At 42.8% G+C, this 14,525-nt stretch overlaps 1 protein-coding gene across 2 annotated transcripts in view; it reads left to right on the forward strand.

The window, feature by feature from the left end:
• Nucleotides 1-74: 74 nt before the first annotated feature.
• commd10 (COMM domain containing 10) overlaps nucleotides 75-14,525 on the forward strand; it is a 57,955-nt gene continuing 43,504 nt past the window's right edge. For both annotated transcript variants that reach the window (XM_088993959.1, XM_088993958.1), the window contains exons 1-5: nucleotides 75-219; nucleotides 622-712; nucleotides 802-912; nucleotides 1,618-1,773; nucleotides 5,990-6,100. In XM_088993959.1, coding sequence (XP_088850085.1) covers nucleotides 191-219; nucleotides 622-712; nucleotides 802-912; nucleotides 1,618-1,773; nucleotides 5,990-6,100 — 498 coding nt within the window. In that variant the 5' untranslated portion in view covers nucleotides 75-190. The remainder of the gene's footprint in view (nucleotides 220-621; nucleotides 713-801; nucleotides 913-1,617; nucleotides 1,774-5,989; nucleotides 6,101-14,525) is intronic.

Below are 14,525 nucleotides of genomic sequence, written 5' to 3' on the forward strand. Positions count from 1 at the left end.
AACTTAAATAATTGCTTTTATCATATTTATTCAACGTAGCACACTTCCGGATCCCGAGCCATCCTTGCGCAGCGTTGACAGTCACGCTGGGCATCTTGTGACACCAGGAAATAAAGATAACTGACGACAAATATGATGCTGTGACTTCTTTGCCACTTTGGTTCTCATCCCCAAATTTTCTGAGAGTGCAATGGCTTCAATTATTAAAGAAACACAAAGGTTTGTTGTCTTTTTTCCCCTCCCCACTTCAGATTCCGAATTAAGAAGTACTGTCACACCAGTCGTAGATCGCCTTCAAGCTATGAAATCAAACATGACTGTGGAATTATTACAACAAAGTTAAACGTTCCATATGCCATGTAACATTATAACTCAACATGTGCACTGCACTTAAAACGGAACTTCACTAAATGGTCTGAATTTTACATATTGTATCGTACAATGCTTCTCTCTCAAAACATTCGTATGAAAAATCCTTTCTCCATTGTCATGAATTGAAATGATCAAATTTTTGGCATAGCTACCTCGCTCCTTCTTTGAGGCAAAAAAATGATTCATGCGCTGTGTATATATAGTGCTACCAACAACATCCATGCTTGTTTCTTCTTTTTTTCTCAACAGCATCAAGGAAGCGGTGACTCTCATCAATGCCATTGACGTCAACAAGTTCTCCAGATTGATCTCTCGCATCATCCAAAAGCTTCACCTGAAGGTATGATCACTTTAAAAAATGTCGGTGTTAAAATACATTTATGGCTGACTGGATGCTAATCATATACATACTTTGGCTTTACTTTGCAGGGAGAACGAACATTTAGCGAAGAAGAAGAGGAAAAACTTCAAACGGCTCTTTCACTGGACAAACAAGCTCTCAATTTGGTCCTGGAAACGTCCGCTTTTATTCTTGAGCAGGTAAGGGATGGTCATGTGACATCTCTTCAACCACATTAGTGATAATAAATTGTAGGAAATCGCATGTGTGTTTTAATTTAAAAAATAATCTAAATTTGAAAATATTGCTGGAAATGTACAGTAATGTCTTAATTGACTAGAAATTTATGGCACTGCATCAATTCAACGACCGCAACGCTGCCAAGTTGGCCCACCGTGGCTACCTGGCAGGCTTGGAGACAGACAGAGACACTATAGATATACACTGCTTTTAATTGAGATGTTGCAACTCAGTTCAGCTCATCAGTGCAGCACTAATATTAGTCGTTCTTTGCAGAGAGTGAAGACTAATTTTGCCCTCTATTGTATGTTTAAATGTAATTAATAATACTGTAATGTTATATAATGATCGCCAGCGAATTCAAGCCTCAATATTGTCCTGGTTCTGATTGTGTGTGTGTGTGTGTGTGTGTGTGTGTGTGTGTGTGTGTGTGTGTGTGTGTGTGTGTGTGTGTGTGTGTGTGTGTGTCAATGCTTGTTAGAATTGTTTATGAGTGCAAATTGCCACACATTTATATTTTCTGAAGCTAACTCACTGACAAATGCTTGTGGGGTTTCAAATCATTTTGGCGACACATGCAATGTTCACATTTGTCCAGCAGGGTGGAGTGTTGCACCGTCGTTGCGGAGTTGAGTCACTCTCACCTTTCTTTGGCTCCAATTTAGGCGGTGTACCATAATGCGAAGCCATCCTTCCTGCAGCAGCAGCTTCAGGGGATCAGCATGAGCTTTGATAAGGCCGAAGCGTTCTCTCAAGTGTGGTCCACCTCTGGCCCTGAGCTGGTGGCCCGGCTAAAGTGCAATATCTTTGCCCCCAAGAAGGTGAGATCATAACAACTTGAGTTTTTGACCTGTAAAAAGAAGGGATTTTTTAAAAGTACTGAATATAATACGCACATTTCTACACATTTCTGTTCTAACTAACGGTTATTCTCATCATAGATGAATCTGTCAATTGTTTTTATCGAAACTTTTAATTTCTGCATTGCATGTTTGCACACTTTAAACCTGTGAGCATCCCCGTTATCTCTTTATTATCCTTAGTTTATCTTATTTGGATGTTCTATTTTTGTGTTGCAAAAAGTCTTGAGACTTCTCAAGTGAACTTGGGACCTCGGGTATCATATTTCATTCCATAGTACATCTACTGTATTCAATACATATTCAGAATAAATATATCTTGGATCATTGAAATCACAATTTAAAATTATGAACCTAAATAACGTAAAAGAACCAAAAAATAAGTAACCTACCAAAATGTTACCAATTAAAAATAAAAACTAAAAATAGGTACACACGGGCTGTTTCTGCTGTGCTCGCCGCAACCGCTTGGTGGCAATGTCGTTTCATGTATACACGAAGCATACTTGAAGTACACACTTTAACATTATAATCAGTCAAAGAAGCATGTTGCGATTCCTGTAATCCATTTTTCACAGATCGGTAAGAATCTGTGCCTTTTAGTATTGTGCGCCGATCGCGTTTGTGTGTGAATATTAATAATAATTGAAGGAATAGCACGCTCGGAAATGGGATTTCACATTGTTTTTAACATTAGCAATGGCCATTATTCTAAAACAATGCATATCTTGTGTTTAACGTTACAATGTGTTGTCATTATTTTTGTTATGTGTCTACTTTTATTGTAAACGCGGGAAGGGGTGTCATTCAACATCTTAAAGTCTGCTCAGGGAGGGCGGAATCATATACACCTCATATGCTTGCTGCACATCAACATGTTGTATTCAGGATGCATTGACATCATGGTTGTCAGAAGCCAAAATAGAGTCAAGCACGTAGTCTACAATTCACGCACATAAATTGCAATAAGCTTCGGCTTAACCTCCACCCCATTGAAGACAAGCGCTGTAAAAAAATGATGTCTGAATTAGTATACATGCACTGACATACAAACCGTAGAGTTGCACTTCATCCATCTTCATATTTTCTGTTCATGCAATTTACACTTTGCCCATTACCCAGCAGGATTGCCATGATCAACATCATGCTGTTTATAAGTAATCTCAGTGTGTGAAAGCTGTCTCATACTTTTTAAAAGCCACTCTTGTGCTACCCTGACACTTGCAACAGTGCCGGTGTGTGAGATCTAAGTGGAAATAAAGTGACAGATTCTGGGCAGGATTTGTGACGGAGGTGTTGTCATTCTGACGTCTCACCTGCTTGTGTTTTCAGCAATCATCTTCCTCAGTGACCTCGTTTTTTGTTGTTTTTTTTTTCCTGCAGCAAAATAACAACTCAAAATGAATGACAGGTTGTTACCTTTTTGCTAATTGTAAATATAACTCTTAAAGTAATCACCTTCCATCACAATTGGACCTTGTGTTTAAAAATATGCACTTTATCGGCCTATCGGTACACCTGCTTCAAATCTCACATTGGAAACAATACTACAAAAATAATGAATGTCGAATGATACTTTAAATAAATACCCATCTGACAGTTATTAAGTATGAAATATTTTTTTTCACACAGCATTTTATATTGTTTGTATTGTGCATGTGTGTCATGGTTGATAAAAATCACAGACATACACAAATACAGTAAAGTCTCGTTATATCGATATTCAAGGGAGTCCAAAAAATATCGATATAACCGGGACTATCGATATATCCGACCCTGTTTGCATGTAATTTTCTCAGTGCGTGCATAGAAATAGTACCGATATAACCGGGACTATCGATATATCCGATATCGATATAACGAGACTTTACTGTATATAACCTTGCTCTCTCTGCTGTTGCCTTATGTTTATTTACAACCCCGTGTCTTAGAATTCAGATCCTTGGCTCATTTTCACGTCACTACATTTATTTTGAAATCGACTTCACAATCTATATACACTACCTTGGCATGAAAAGTTATCAGTTAAGACAATCACTCACGCTAATGTGAATTTCGTTCCCGACGTGAATAATGTGCCAACGACAACTCTTTCCCACTTCGCGCCGGTCCTGTGATGCTGCACACGCAGCCACTAAACAATACGTTTTGACGCGGTTTATCATGATCGCTTGTCACAACATCATAAAAGTTGCTTTGACTAAGTCCTGTAGATTTATCACGGTGCTGTGTGCGGAGTGAGAAGGATGCTCAACGCTGATTTTTAAGTCCATGAGGCTCAACTTGAATTACAAGTCGTGTTAGAGCAGAAGCAACATTTTACGCACGTATAGACATGATTATTTGATTGGTTAAAGAAATGTGAGGAGTTAAATATTCCTCAACCTTTAAAATGGCCGTTATTGTTCTACAATGGTCTTTAACTCATTTACTGCCAGATGATGTGCAAAAATAGGTCCACTCCAGTGCCAGGGTTTTTGACATTTTCACTCAAATTGCAGTTTTAGGACTACATAAACATTCAATGCAACTTAAGAAACCTTAAACCACAGGTGTCAAAGTCAAGACCCGGGGGCCAAATCCGGCCCGCCACATCATTTTTTTTGGCCCGCGAAAACAAATCAAACGTGTGAAATTCCATGATGCTTGCTAAAATCCTCACCTAAATTTCATATTTTTGGGTGTAAACCATAACAACAGTCATTATTCTTGACTTCAGATTTGAAAACTAGTTATTGATTAATTTGTTATGCACTCTATCCGTAATATGTGGAGGGGATTAAACATTCTAATGACTTCCCCAAATTCATAACGGCCCTCGAGAGGAAACCATAAGTACAATGTGGCCCGCGGCAAAAAATTACTTTGACACCCCTGCCTTAAACTCTCTTCTTATCATCAGATAAAAAAGTTAATTCTTAAGTTACACGGGTCTGGAATTATATGAGCTTGAAATGGGGGCGGCTTTACAAAAGGGAAATGCTGCCCCCTCGTGGGAGGTAAAAACACTGCCAGAGGTCTGACCAGCGCTTTATCGGCACCCAGCAAAAAAAACTAAAACCAGAACAAATTTGGGAATGGCGCTCCACATCATGCTTTTATCTTCCCAAATGAATTCGGGAATGGCAGTGAATGAGTTAAATGTTACCGATTTAAGGCAGCGTGGTAAACTAGTTGTTAGCTTCTCAAGTTTTGAACGCTGGCTGCAGCTCTATGTGTACAGTGTGTATGTTCTCGCCTGCTTTTGTGGGTTATATTTTCCAATGACTCTGGCTCGTGTGATGTTTTTTATATACAGTAAAGTCTCGTTATATCGATAGTACTGCTTATTACGATACTATTTCTATGAACGCAAGGAGAAAATTTACATGCCGCAGGATCGGATATATCGATAGTCCGGTTATATCGATATTTTTTCCGACTCCCGAGATTACCGATATAACGAGACTTTACTGTATTTAGGAAACATTTTTATTTAGTTAGGAACCAAATTTGATCCACATAACCTGAAAAGTAAGTTCTCCGCTTGATTTGCGTCCCCAAAATGCTCCTCATCTTCTTTTCGTATTCGTGGTGGTCTACTGCAAGCCCGAAAATTGCTTCCGTTGGCGCTTATTCTTTCATTGCCTCAAAGTTAGCGTCAGTCGCCAGATAAGGGATAGGCATAAAAGTCGATTCATTGATCTCGGTAGTTGAAGAAATGCATTTGTCTCAATTACCATATTTTCCGGTGTACTCTATAGGGCGCACCTAAAAGCCTTTGTTTTCTTCAAAAGATAACTCAACTATTGTCAGCAACAGCCATGGACTCCATTTGCCCCTGTAGAAGTTGTGCATAACCCCAGAAAACGTTTATATATTTATATATTCTATTTGGAAAACTTTTGTCACAAAGGTGCACCTTATAGTACAATGTGCCTTATACAGTACGTGTATATGGAAAAACTTTGAAAATACACCATTCATTGGGGTTGCGCCTTATACTCCGGTACGCCTTATACACTGGAAAATACGGTCGTCTGCGGTGTATGTTGTTGCTTTCATACGTTTGCTTGGAACAGGTGTTCAGAACATTCATAAAGAGGGAGAATGTCGTATTGTTGCTTTGACTGACATTTTAAAGTGTTTTTGTAAACTTTTTTTTTTGTTTCATGCTCCCATTTTTTTGTGTTTCCAGCTGGATTTTGTCAGCTGGCAGTTGAACCTCCAGATGGCTCAGTCCAGCCAGGCCAGACTCAAATCCCCCAGCGCTGTTCTCCAACTGGGCCTCCGCAATGAAGACTCTCAGGTAGGAAAGCATACCAAGTACCAAGACGACATCATCCATCACTTTCCATTATCGCTCCGCTTCACCCGTCTTTCCCTCCTACTTGGCTAATAGATGTTAATCCCTCTGCTGTTTGTTTTGAACCAGCAGTTGATAGACATCTGGTTCCTGGACACCCCTGTGTAAAGGTCCAAGGTCAGGCAGGGAGCTTGTTTTCTGAAACCGTCACAGGCACGTGTTTTAAATCGTCCTGAAATAGAAGCGTGTATTCTCCCAATAGTTTTTTTATTGGATTCTCAACTATTCAGTAGTACTTTATTTTTAAAAAGATACTTTTTAAAAATGAGATTAAATATCTCAACACTGTGAGGCAGACGCGCTGAGCAATTGACCACCGTGCTGCTCTCGGATTGGATTGGATTGCATTAGCCTTTATTATTCTTGCAGTGGAGAAATGTACATTTCACAGGAGCAAAGTTATGAAAGTAAGAGGAAAGGAAAGGAAGAAGTAGAAAAATAAAATACACGACCTGCTGTAAAGGCAACCACTCTCGCGGTGCCTTCTTGAAGTAAAAAAATAATAATGTGACACAACACCAAAGACACATTCAATCTTAAGCACTTTTTTTGCACCCTCTTAATTATATGAAGCAGTTCTACATGAAAGAGGAGAGAATCTAAGCGTCCTTTTCATCAGGGGATCAGAGACGTCATGGTGGGATGTGCACGTCTGCTACAAGCTAAATGTTGAAAGCAAACACAAAGCTGTAGCATCTATTGACGAAAGAAGTTGTCTCACATCTCCTGTCCCATGTAAATCCGCTTCAATTCCAATCCGCGACAGTTCCATATACACATTTCCGCTCTGCGCTGACACTCCTTTCATCGCGGGCTCCTCAAGCCATGCATCCATCCAGCCGCAGACCACCGACCTTTCCGCCGAACAAAGCGGGGCTGTGAAAATGCCAAATCAAAAACAGTGCTGGCATATTCGTACTGCCGTAAAGGTGCAACTACTCAGCACAGTCGCCTTCGTGATGAATGTCGCGGCCAAAAATGCTGAATAACAATCCGTATCCGCTCCACATGACGCACAACGACTCAAAGTGACAAAAGAAAACAAAAACAACAAAACAAGCAAGGCTCGTGAAAGCACTTGCTGACGGCTGCCTACTCGGGCGCCATCTTGGACTTGCTCGTATCTTCTCGTATCTTAAACTACAGATTTTTTTGCCAGTAGAGCAGGATTTCATCTGCTTTTTTTTAACAAATTGCCACGTTTCTATTTACTGAACTGCAGAGTAACTTACTCTGTTCGGGGTTTTTTTTTTTTTTTTTTTTGCTTTCTTCCTTCAAAATGCAGACGCAATCAATTTACTTTCGCTGTCTGTCCTATCTTCTTTCAATTTACTGGTCAAGTGTTTCTTCCTCTTATCTTCCCATAGAGAATGCCCGCCTCAGATTAACCATGGATTTAAGTGGGCCATCTTCGAATATTGGCCTATAGGCGCATGATACACGGATAAAAAACAAACTATAGGTTTTGCAGTGTCTTTGTTGGATGCGAGAGAAGCAGGATTTTCCGTGTTTACTGAAAGCTAGTAAAGAAATCGTTAATTTATTTAAATCCACTTACACAACTCCCCTTGTGGGAGGAGATAGCTGTGGGGCTCAAAAACTGCTCATTTAAAGCAAAGAGGGCTCAACTAAAGAAGAAAATAAATAAATAACCCTGAAAATTTTTCTTCTTAGTTCTGTAGAGGGTGCTGTTGTCTCACAGTTGCCAAAGCATGCAGGGAGGAACAACTATTCAATTGTCTGTTTTGAAGTCTAGAAGAGCTTTTTGAAATTCGTTGTTTTGAGTAGTATACACTAATTGAACTCTCCACCAACAGCGCTGAAGTGAAGACTTCAAAACAACAGAAAGTAGATTTCTAAGAGTACTTGAAAAGCCCTTTCAAAGATTGGGTGAACATTGAAGAACAGCGCAAGGAAGACAAATAGGACAAGAGGGAGTAAAATACCATCGGCCTGTGTGGTATCGATTGTTTGGTGCGGCGAAAGTTTGGAGGCGCTGCCATCTGACCAGTCACTTGCTTCATTAGCGCTCTCCCTGAGGAGAACCAGGAGGCGGAGGGAGGAGAAGAAATGCCAGGTGCTTTACTTCTCCTTCACCGACATCCAGAACAGCTGCACATGTAGCACAGAGGATTTAGGGGCAAGATTTAATGGACTCTCTTTCGTTCTATGGGGAAACAAGTTTTATCCCAAAAGATAATGAAGCGATGTCATCATGAAACATTTTGTACGAGTAGCATTTTAAAGTTCCCGACTTGCTTACAATTATACAAGTGCAAAAGGATATACGAGAACACCAATCAGTATTCATAATAAATGAGAGGTGAAGAAAATGTGCAATGAAAAAAACAACACAAAAAAACAGTGGCAAGCCATGGATTTCATCGCTAGGCCTTCAGTACTGCTATGTCTGAATCAAACCAGACTGAAAAAAGTGTGGTGTGATATACTACAAGCCCACCAGAGGGTGCCATTAGTCAGGAAATATGTAACTGACCGACATTTCTTAATGATGTCCATTTATTCTTGAAAGGTTGGTCTTGAAAATGACTTAAACAGTAAACCTCCAACCAAACCCATTTCTTCTCCTCGTTCAGCCGTTGTGGGTTGACAAAACTGCTATTCAATTTACACAATATATTTCCTTATGCAGCTCGCTAACGATACAGTGTGCTAGCTCTGGTCAGTATGCTCTTGTCACTAGCGGCTAACACTGGTCAGTATGCTCTTGTCACTAGCAGCTAGTGATCTTGTGACAAGCTAATCATAGTGTGTGAAAACTCAGACGTTGACCAGTGCCTCAAAAAGGCATTGATACCCCTTTTGGGGGGGCAAACTCAAAATCTGATTGGTTAGAGCAGTGGTCGGGAACCTATGGCTCGCGAGCCATATATGGCTCTTTTGATGATTGCATATGACTCGCCGATAAATCTAAATACAGTAAAGTCTCGTTATATCGATATCGGTTATATCGATAGTATTGCTTATTACGATACTGTTTCTATGAACGCAAGGAGAAAATTTACATACACATCGGATATATTGATAGTTCGGTTACATCGATATTTTTTCCAACTCCCGAGAATATCGATATAACGAGACTTTACTGTACGTACATATTCTCGCTTTTTTCTGTTCATTTTCTGATGGGGCTGCAGTTGGCGGAAAGCGCAATTTTGATTGGATGACACTGACCTAGGTTGGCGGAAAGCGCGATTTTGATTGGATGATACTGGCCGTCAGTTGAAACAGGTAAACGCCCCTTTAAATGAGCCCGACGAGTAAAAACAAAGTACACTTCAGCTTGACTACACCAAGGATTCACCTTTGTGGAGAGAAAAAGTTCTGATTCTAATTTGCAATGAAACAATGCCATCGATGAAACAGTTGAATGTCAGTGACATTTTAACAAACCCCATGTTAACGTTAGCATCAAGATATTTCTGTGAGAAGTATGTTGCATAGCTAGTGTGGAAGCTAATGAGCCGTGTGCAGGCTAGCTAGCAGTAACTTCGCGTATGGAGCCGGCAAGTTGACTTTCATTCCGATTTGTTTGGCTGGATTTTTACCAATCATAAGGAACGGAAAACAATTCATGTTAACGGTGTGTACTATCACAAAGTTATTTTAAATAATACATTCTGACATTTTGTTGAAAAGTGTTCGCACGTGCGTTTGTGTGCGTGTGTGCGCGCGCATGCGTGTTGTGGCTTTCACTGAAAAACATTTCTAAATATTTTACTTTTGTGGCTCTCTTAGTCAAAAAGGTTCCCGACCCCTGGGTTAGAGCAACAGTTTGATTGGCACATTTGATGCGACAGGGCCTGCATAACTGATTGTGAAGGCGTCCTGGTCACATGGTCACAAATGATTGATGAAATGTGATTCGTTATATGCTTAAATACGAAAACACACATCTGGAAGCAGCGCAACAGGGGAAAAGTAATGAAAGGAAGCTGAAAGACAATTTGGAATTATTTAATAAGAATTCATGGACAAAATATAATTGACAGCAGTCTGTGATTTTTAGGGCAGCAGAGAAGGCCTTGACGGTCTGCCACTGACAAAAGCTAATTATATTGCATGCATTGGAATACCTGAGTGCAGCTTCCCCGTCACCACATGTCACCTGTTGAATTGTAGCTTGGATTGTTATTTTGACAGAGAAGTAGCTTTTTCGAAAAAAAAAAGCCAATCACGTTGTTTGGTGAAAAACAGAAAGCCACACAAGAGACACGGTGAAACATTACTATGCAGTTAAACAAACTAAAATGACAAGAGGGTGGAAAAGAAGGTGAAATATGGAAGTGTGGTGCTGGTTTGTGTGTGCTTCTTTTGCATTTCCCTGCGGTTGTGATGTAGTAAGTTAAAGGACAACCGACATCTCCGGACAAGTTGTGTCCATAATTTGTAAAATGGCTTCAAATGACTTCTACTGAGCGTATTTTACAAACATTCCACCGCATCCATCCATCCATCCATCTTCTGCCGCTTATCCGGGGTCGGGTCGCGGGGGCAGCAGCTTCAGTAGGGAAGCCCAGACTTCCCTCTCCCCAGCCACTTCTTCCAGCTCGTCCTGGCGGATCCCGAGGCGTTCCCATGCCAGCTGGGAGACATAGTCTCTCCAGCGTGTTCTGGGTCGTCCCCGGGGTCTCCTGCCAGTGGGACATGCCCGGAACACCTCGCGAGGGAGACGTCCCGGGGGCATCCTAATCAGATGACCGAGCCACCTCATCTGGCTCCTCTCGATGTGGAGGAGAAGCGGCTCGACTTTGAGCCCCTCCCGGATGACCGAGCTTCTCACCTTATCTCTAAGGGAGAGCCCGGACACCCGACGGAGAAAGCTCATTTCGGCCGCTTGCATCCGGGATCTCGTTCTTTCGGACACAACCCATAGCTCGTGACCATAGATGAGGGTTGGGACGTAGATCGACCGGTAGATTGAGAGCTTTGCTTTTTGGCTCAGCTCCTTCTTCACCACGACAGATCGGTACAAAGTCCGCATCACGGCAGACGCCGCACCGATCCGCCTGTCGACCTCTCGATCCCTTTCACCCTCACTCGTGAACAAGACACCCAGATACTTAAGCTCCTCCACTTGAGGCAAAATCTCCTCCCCGACCCGGAGAGGGCACTCCACCCTTTTCCGACTGAGAACCATTGTCTCAGATTTGGAGGTGCTGATTCTCATCCCAGCGGCTTCACATTCGGCTGCGAAACGCTCCAGCGAGAGTTGGAGAGCTCCACTTGAAGGCCCCAACAGTACAACATCATCTGCAAAAAGCAGAGATGCTATACTGAGGCTACCAAAACGGAAACCTTCAACGCTTCGGCTGCGCCTAGAAATTCTGTCCATAAAGGTTATGAACAGAATCGGTGACAAAGGGCAGCCTTGGCGGAGCCCAACCCTCACTGGAAACGATTCCGACTTACTGCCGGCAATGCGAACCAGACTCTGACATCGGTCATATAGGGACCGAACGGCCCGTATCAGCCGCTCCTGTACCCCATACTCCCGAAGTACCCTCCACAGAACTCCACGAGGGACACGGTCAAACGCTTTCTCCAAGTCTACAAAACACATGTAGAGTGGTTGGGCGAATTCCCATGCGCCCTCGAGGACCCTGCTAAGGGTGTAGAGCTGGTCCACTGTTCCGCGGCTGGGACGAAAACCACACTGTTCCTCCTCAATCTGAGGCTCGACTTTCCGACGGACCCGCCCCTCTAGGACCCCTGAATAGACCTTTCCAGGGAGGCTGAGGAGTGTGATCCCTCTGTAGTTGGAACACACCCTCCGGTCCCCCTTTTTAAAAAGGGGGACCACCACCCCGGTCTGCCAATCCAGAGGCACTCTCCCCGATGACCATGCAATGTTGCAGAGGCGTGTCAGCCAGGACAGCCCCACAACATCCAGAGCCTTTAGGAACTCCGGTCGGATCTCATCCACCCCCGGGGCCTTGCCACCGAGGAGCTTTTTAACCACCTCGGTGACTTCAGTCACAAGGATTGGAGGGCCCACCTCGGAGTCCCCAGACACTGCTTCCTCCAAGGAAGGCGTGTTGGTGGAGTTGAGGAGGTCTTCGAAGTACTCTGCCCACCGGTTCACGACGTCTCGAGTCGAAGTCAGCAGCGCCCCACCCTCACTGTACACAGTGTTAGTGGTGCACTGCTTTCCCCTCCCGAGACGCCGGATGGTGGACCAGAATTTCCTCGAAGCGGTCCGGAAGTCGGCTTCCATGGCCTCACCGAACTCTTCCCATGCCCGTGTTTTTGCCTCGGCGACCACAGAGGCTGCATTCCGCTTGGCTAGTCGATACGTGTCAGCTGTCTCAGGAGTCCCACAGGCTATATAAGCCCGGTAGGACTCCTTCTTCAGCTTTACGGCATCCCTTACTACTGGTGTCCACCAGCGAGTACGGGGATTGCCTTCACGACAGGCACCAACCACCTTACGGCCGCAACTCTGATTTGCCGCCTCAGCAAGGGAGGTACGGAACATGGTCCATTCGGACTCAATGTCCCCCACCTCCCCCGGGACATGTGTATAGTTCTGCCGGAGGTGGGAGTTGAAACTCCTTCTGACAGGGGATTCTGCCAGACGTTCCCAACAAACCCTCACAACACGTTTGGGTCTTCCAGGTCGGACTGGCATCTTCCCCCACCAACGGAGCCTACTCACCACCAGGTGGTGATCAGTTGACAGCTCCGCCCCTCTCTTCACTCGAGTGTCCAAAACATGAGGCCGCAAATCCGATGATACAACTATAAAGTCAATCATCGAACTGCGACCAAGGGTGTCCTGGTGCCACGTTTTAAGACTCACGCTGAATATTCCGGAAGTCTTGTTTTTGAGTTGGTGACGAGTCCTGACCCTACGTCACTGAAGGAACGCCCCTCACCGAGAAAGGACATACCTTGCATCACCTCAATGCATTTTGCGGTACTTACTTTGGTCTGAAAACTTCTTGTTGATGGCGAAATTAGAAGGAAAACACATAAATAACGCGATGGTGAATCGTGTGTTGCGCCAAGACTTCTACAGTGTATTTGATGTTCACTTACAAAACGTCCCAGGAGACAATTTACACGGAGCTTTGTTGCCCTCTTCTGTCTTTTTTTGGGTACTGTGTGTACTAAAGAGTTTGTCACTACATTTCTCTCCAGATGCATCAAAATGACCGGAATAAATTCTTTAATCAATTGCAAACATGTATGCTTTCCTCTTCAGAACTATTTGAATCATATTCATAACTGTATGAGTAACAAGATTCTTTTCCGAATCTAAAGCCATTGTTTTGATTCTCGAGCAAGGCAAGACGTCTTGGCGTTACACCAGGAACAAGGGGGCGGGACCTTCTGAAACTGGCCACTTCCGGGTTCAATTTGAAGTAGTTTTTGGACACTTTAAGTCATTTATATTGGTGTTTTGCATTTGACTAAAACTATCATACTGCGTGTTTTGGGTATTTTAGATGCTATAAAACATTTTTCTGATGTCAGTTAGGAAACAAAAAAGTGATGTCGGTTGTCCTTTAAGGCAGCAGTGAATTTTAATATGAACTCTTGCTAACAATGGCTGTTGGGGACTTTTTTCCCCCATTTGTCACAACAAATCCATCAACAATCTGTCTCTATATGCGCCTTGAAACTTAAATATGCAATCTCGCTGTGCCACGTGCTGAGGTTGAGAAGAAGTTAGTAGAGCTAAGTATGCATTAAATGCCCACGATGTGGTGACTAGCGTGAGTAGCATGTCACAAACATGCATATTTTTCTCCCTTTTTGACATCAATGTGCTTGAATGATTCTTGGAAGGATTAAGACATTGTTTTCCATCTGTGTAGGTGTTTGCTTTTTGCTGTACTACGGTTTCTATTGTTTTTGGGACAATGATATGCTATATAGATATACTGTATATCAATATAAATCTCTCTTTCTTTTCTCTCTCTCTGTCTCTCTCCCTCTATTTCACCTTTTTTGTGTCTGTCTCTCTCTCCCTTTCTCTGTATCCCTCTCTCGCTTTCTTTTTCTCCCTCACTTTATTATCCCTCTATTTCTCACTCTATCTGTCTGTCTCTCTCTCTCCCTCTCTTTCTCGCCCTCTCTTTTTCTCTCTCTTCCTCTGTCTTTCTCCTTCCTCTCCCTCTCTCTGTTTTTCTTTCTCTTTCTCTCCCTTTGTTTCTCCCTCTCTCCCTTTCTCTCCCTCTCTCTTTTTTATCTATTTCTCTCTCTCTCCCTCTCTTTTTTTCTGTCTTTCTCACCCTCTCTTTTTTATCTCTCTCTCTGTGTCCCTCTCCTACTCTCTCTCTCTCTCTCTCTCTCTCTCTCTCTCTCTCTCTCTCTCTCTCTCTCTATAGAGAGACAGTGA

Source organism: Hippocampus bargibanti, linkage group LG04 (assembly GCF_051943395.1).
Source record: "Hippocampus bargibanti isolate YZ-2025 linkage group LG04, ASM5194339v1, whole genome shotgun sequence".
In the NCBI taxonomy this organism is placed as follows: Eukaryota; Metazoa; Chordata; class Actinopteri; order Syngnathiformes; family Syngnathidae; genus Hippocampus; species Hippocampus bargibanti.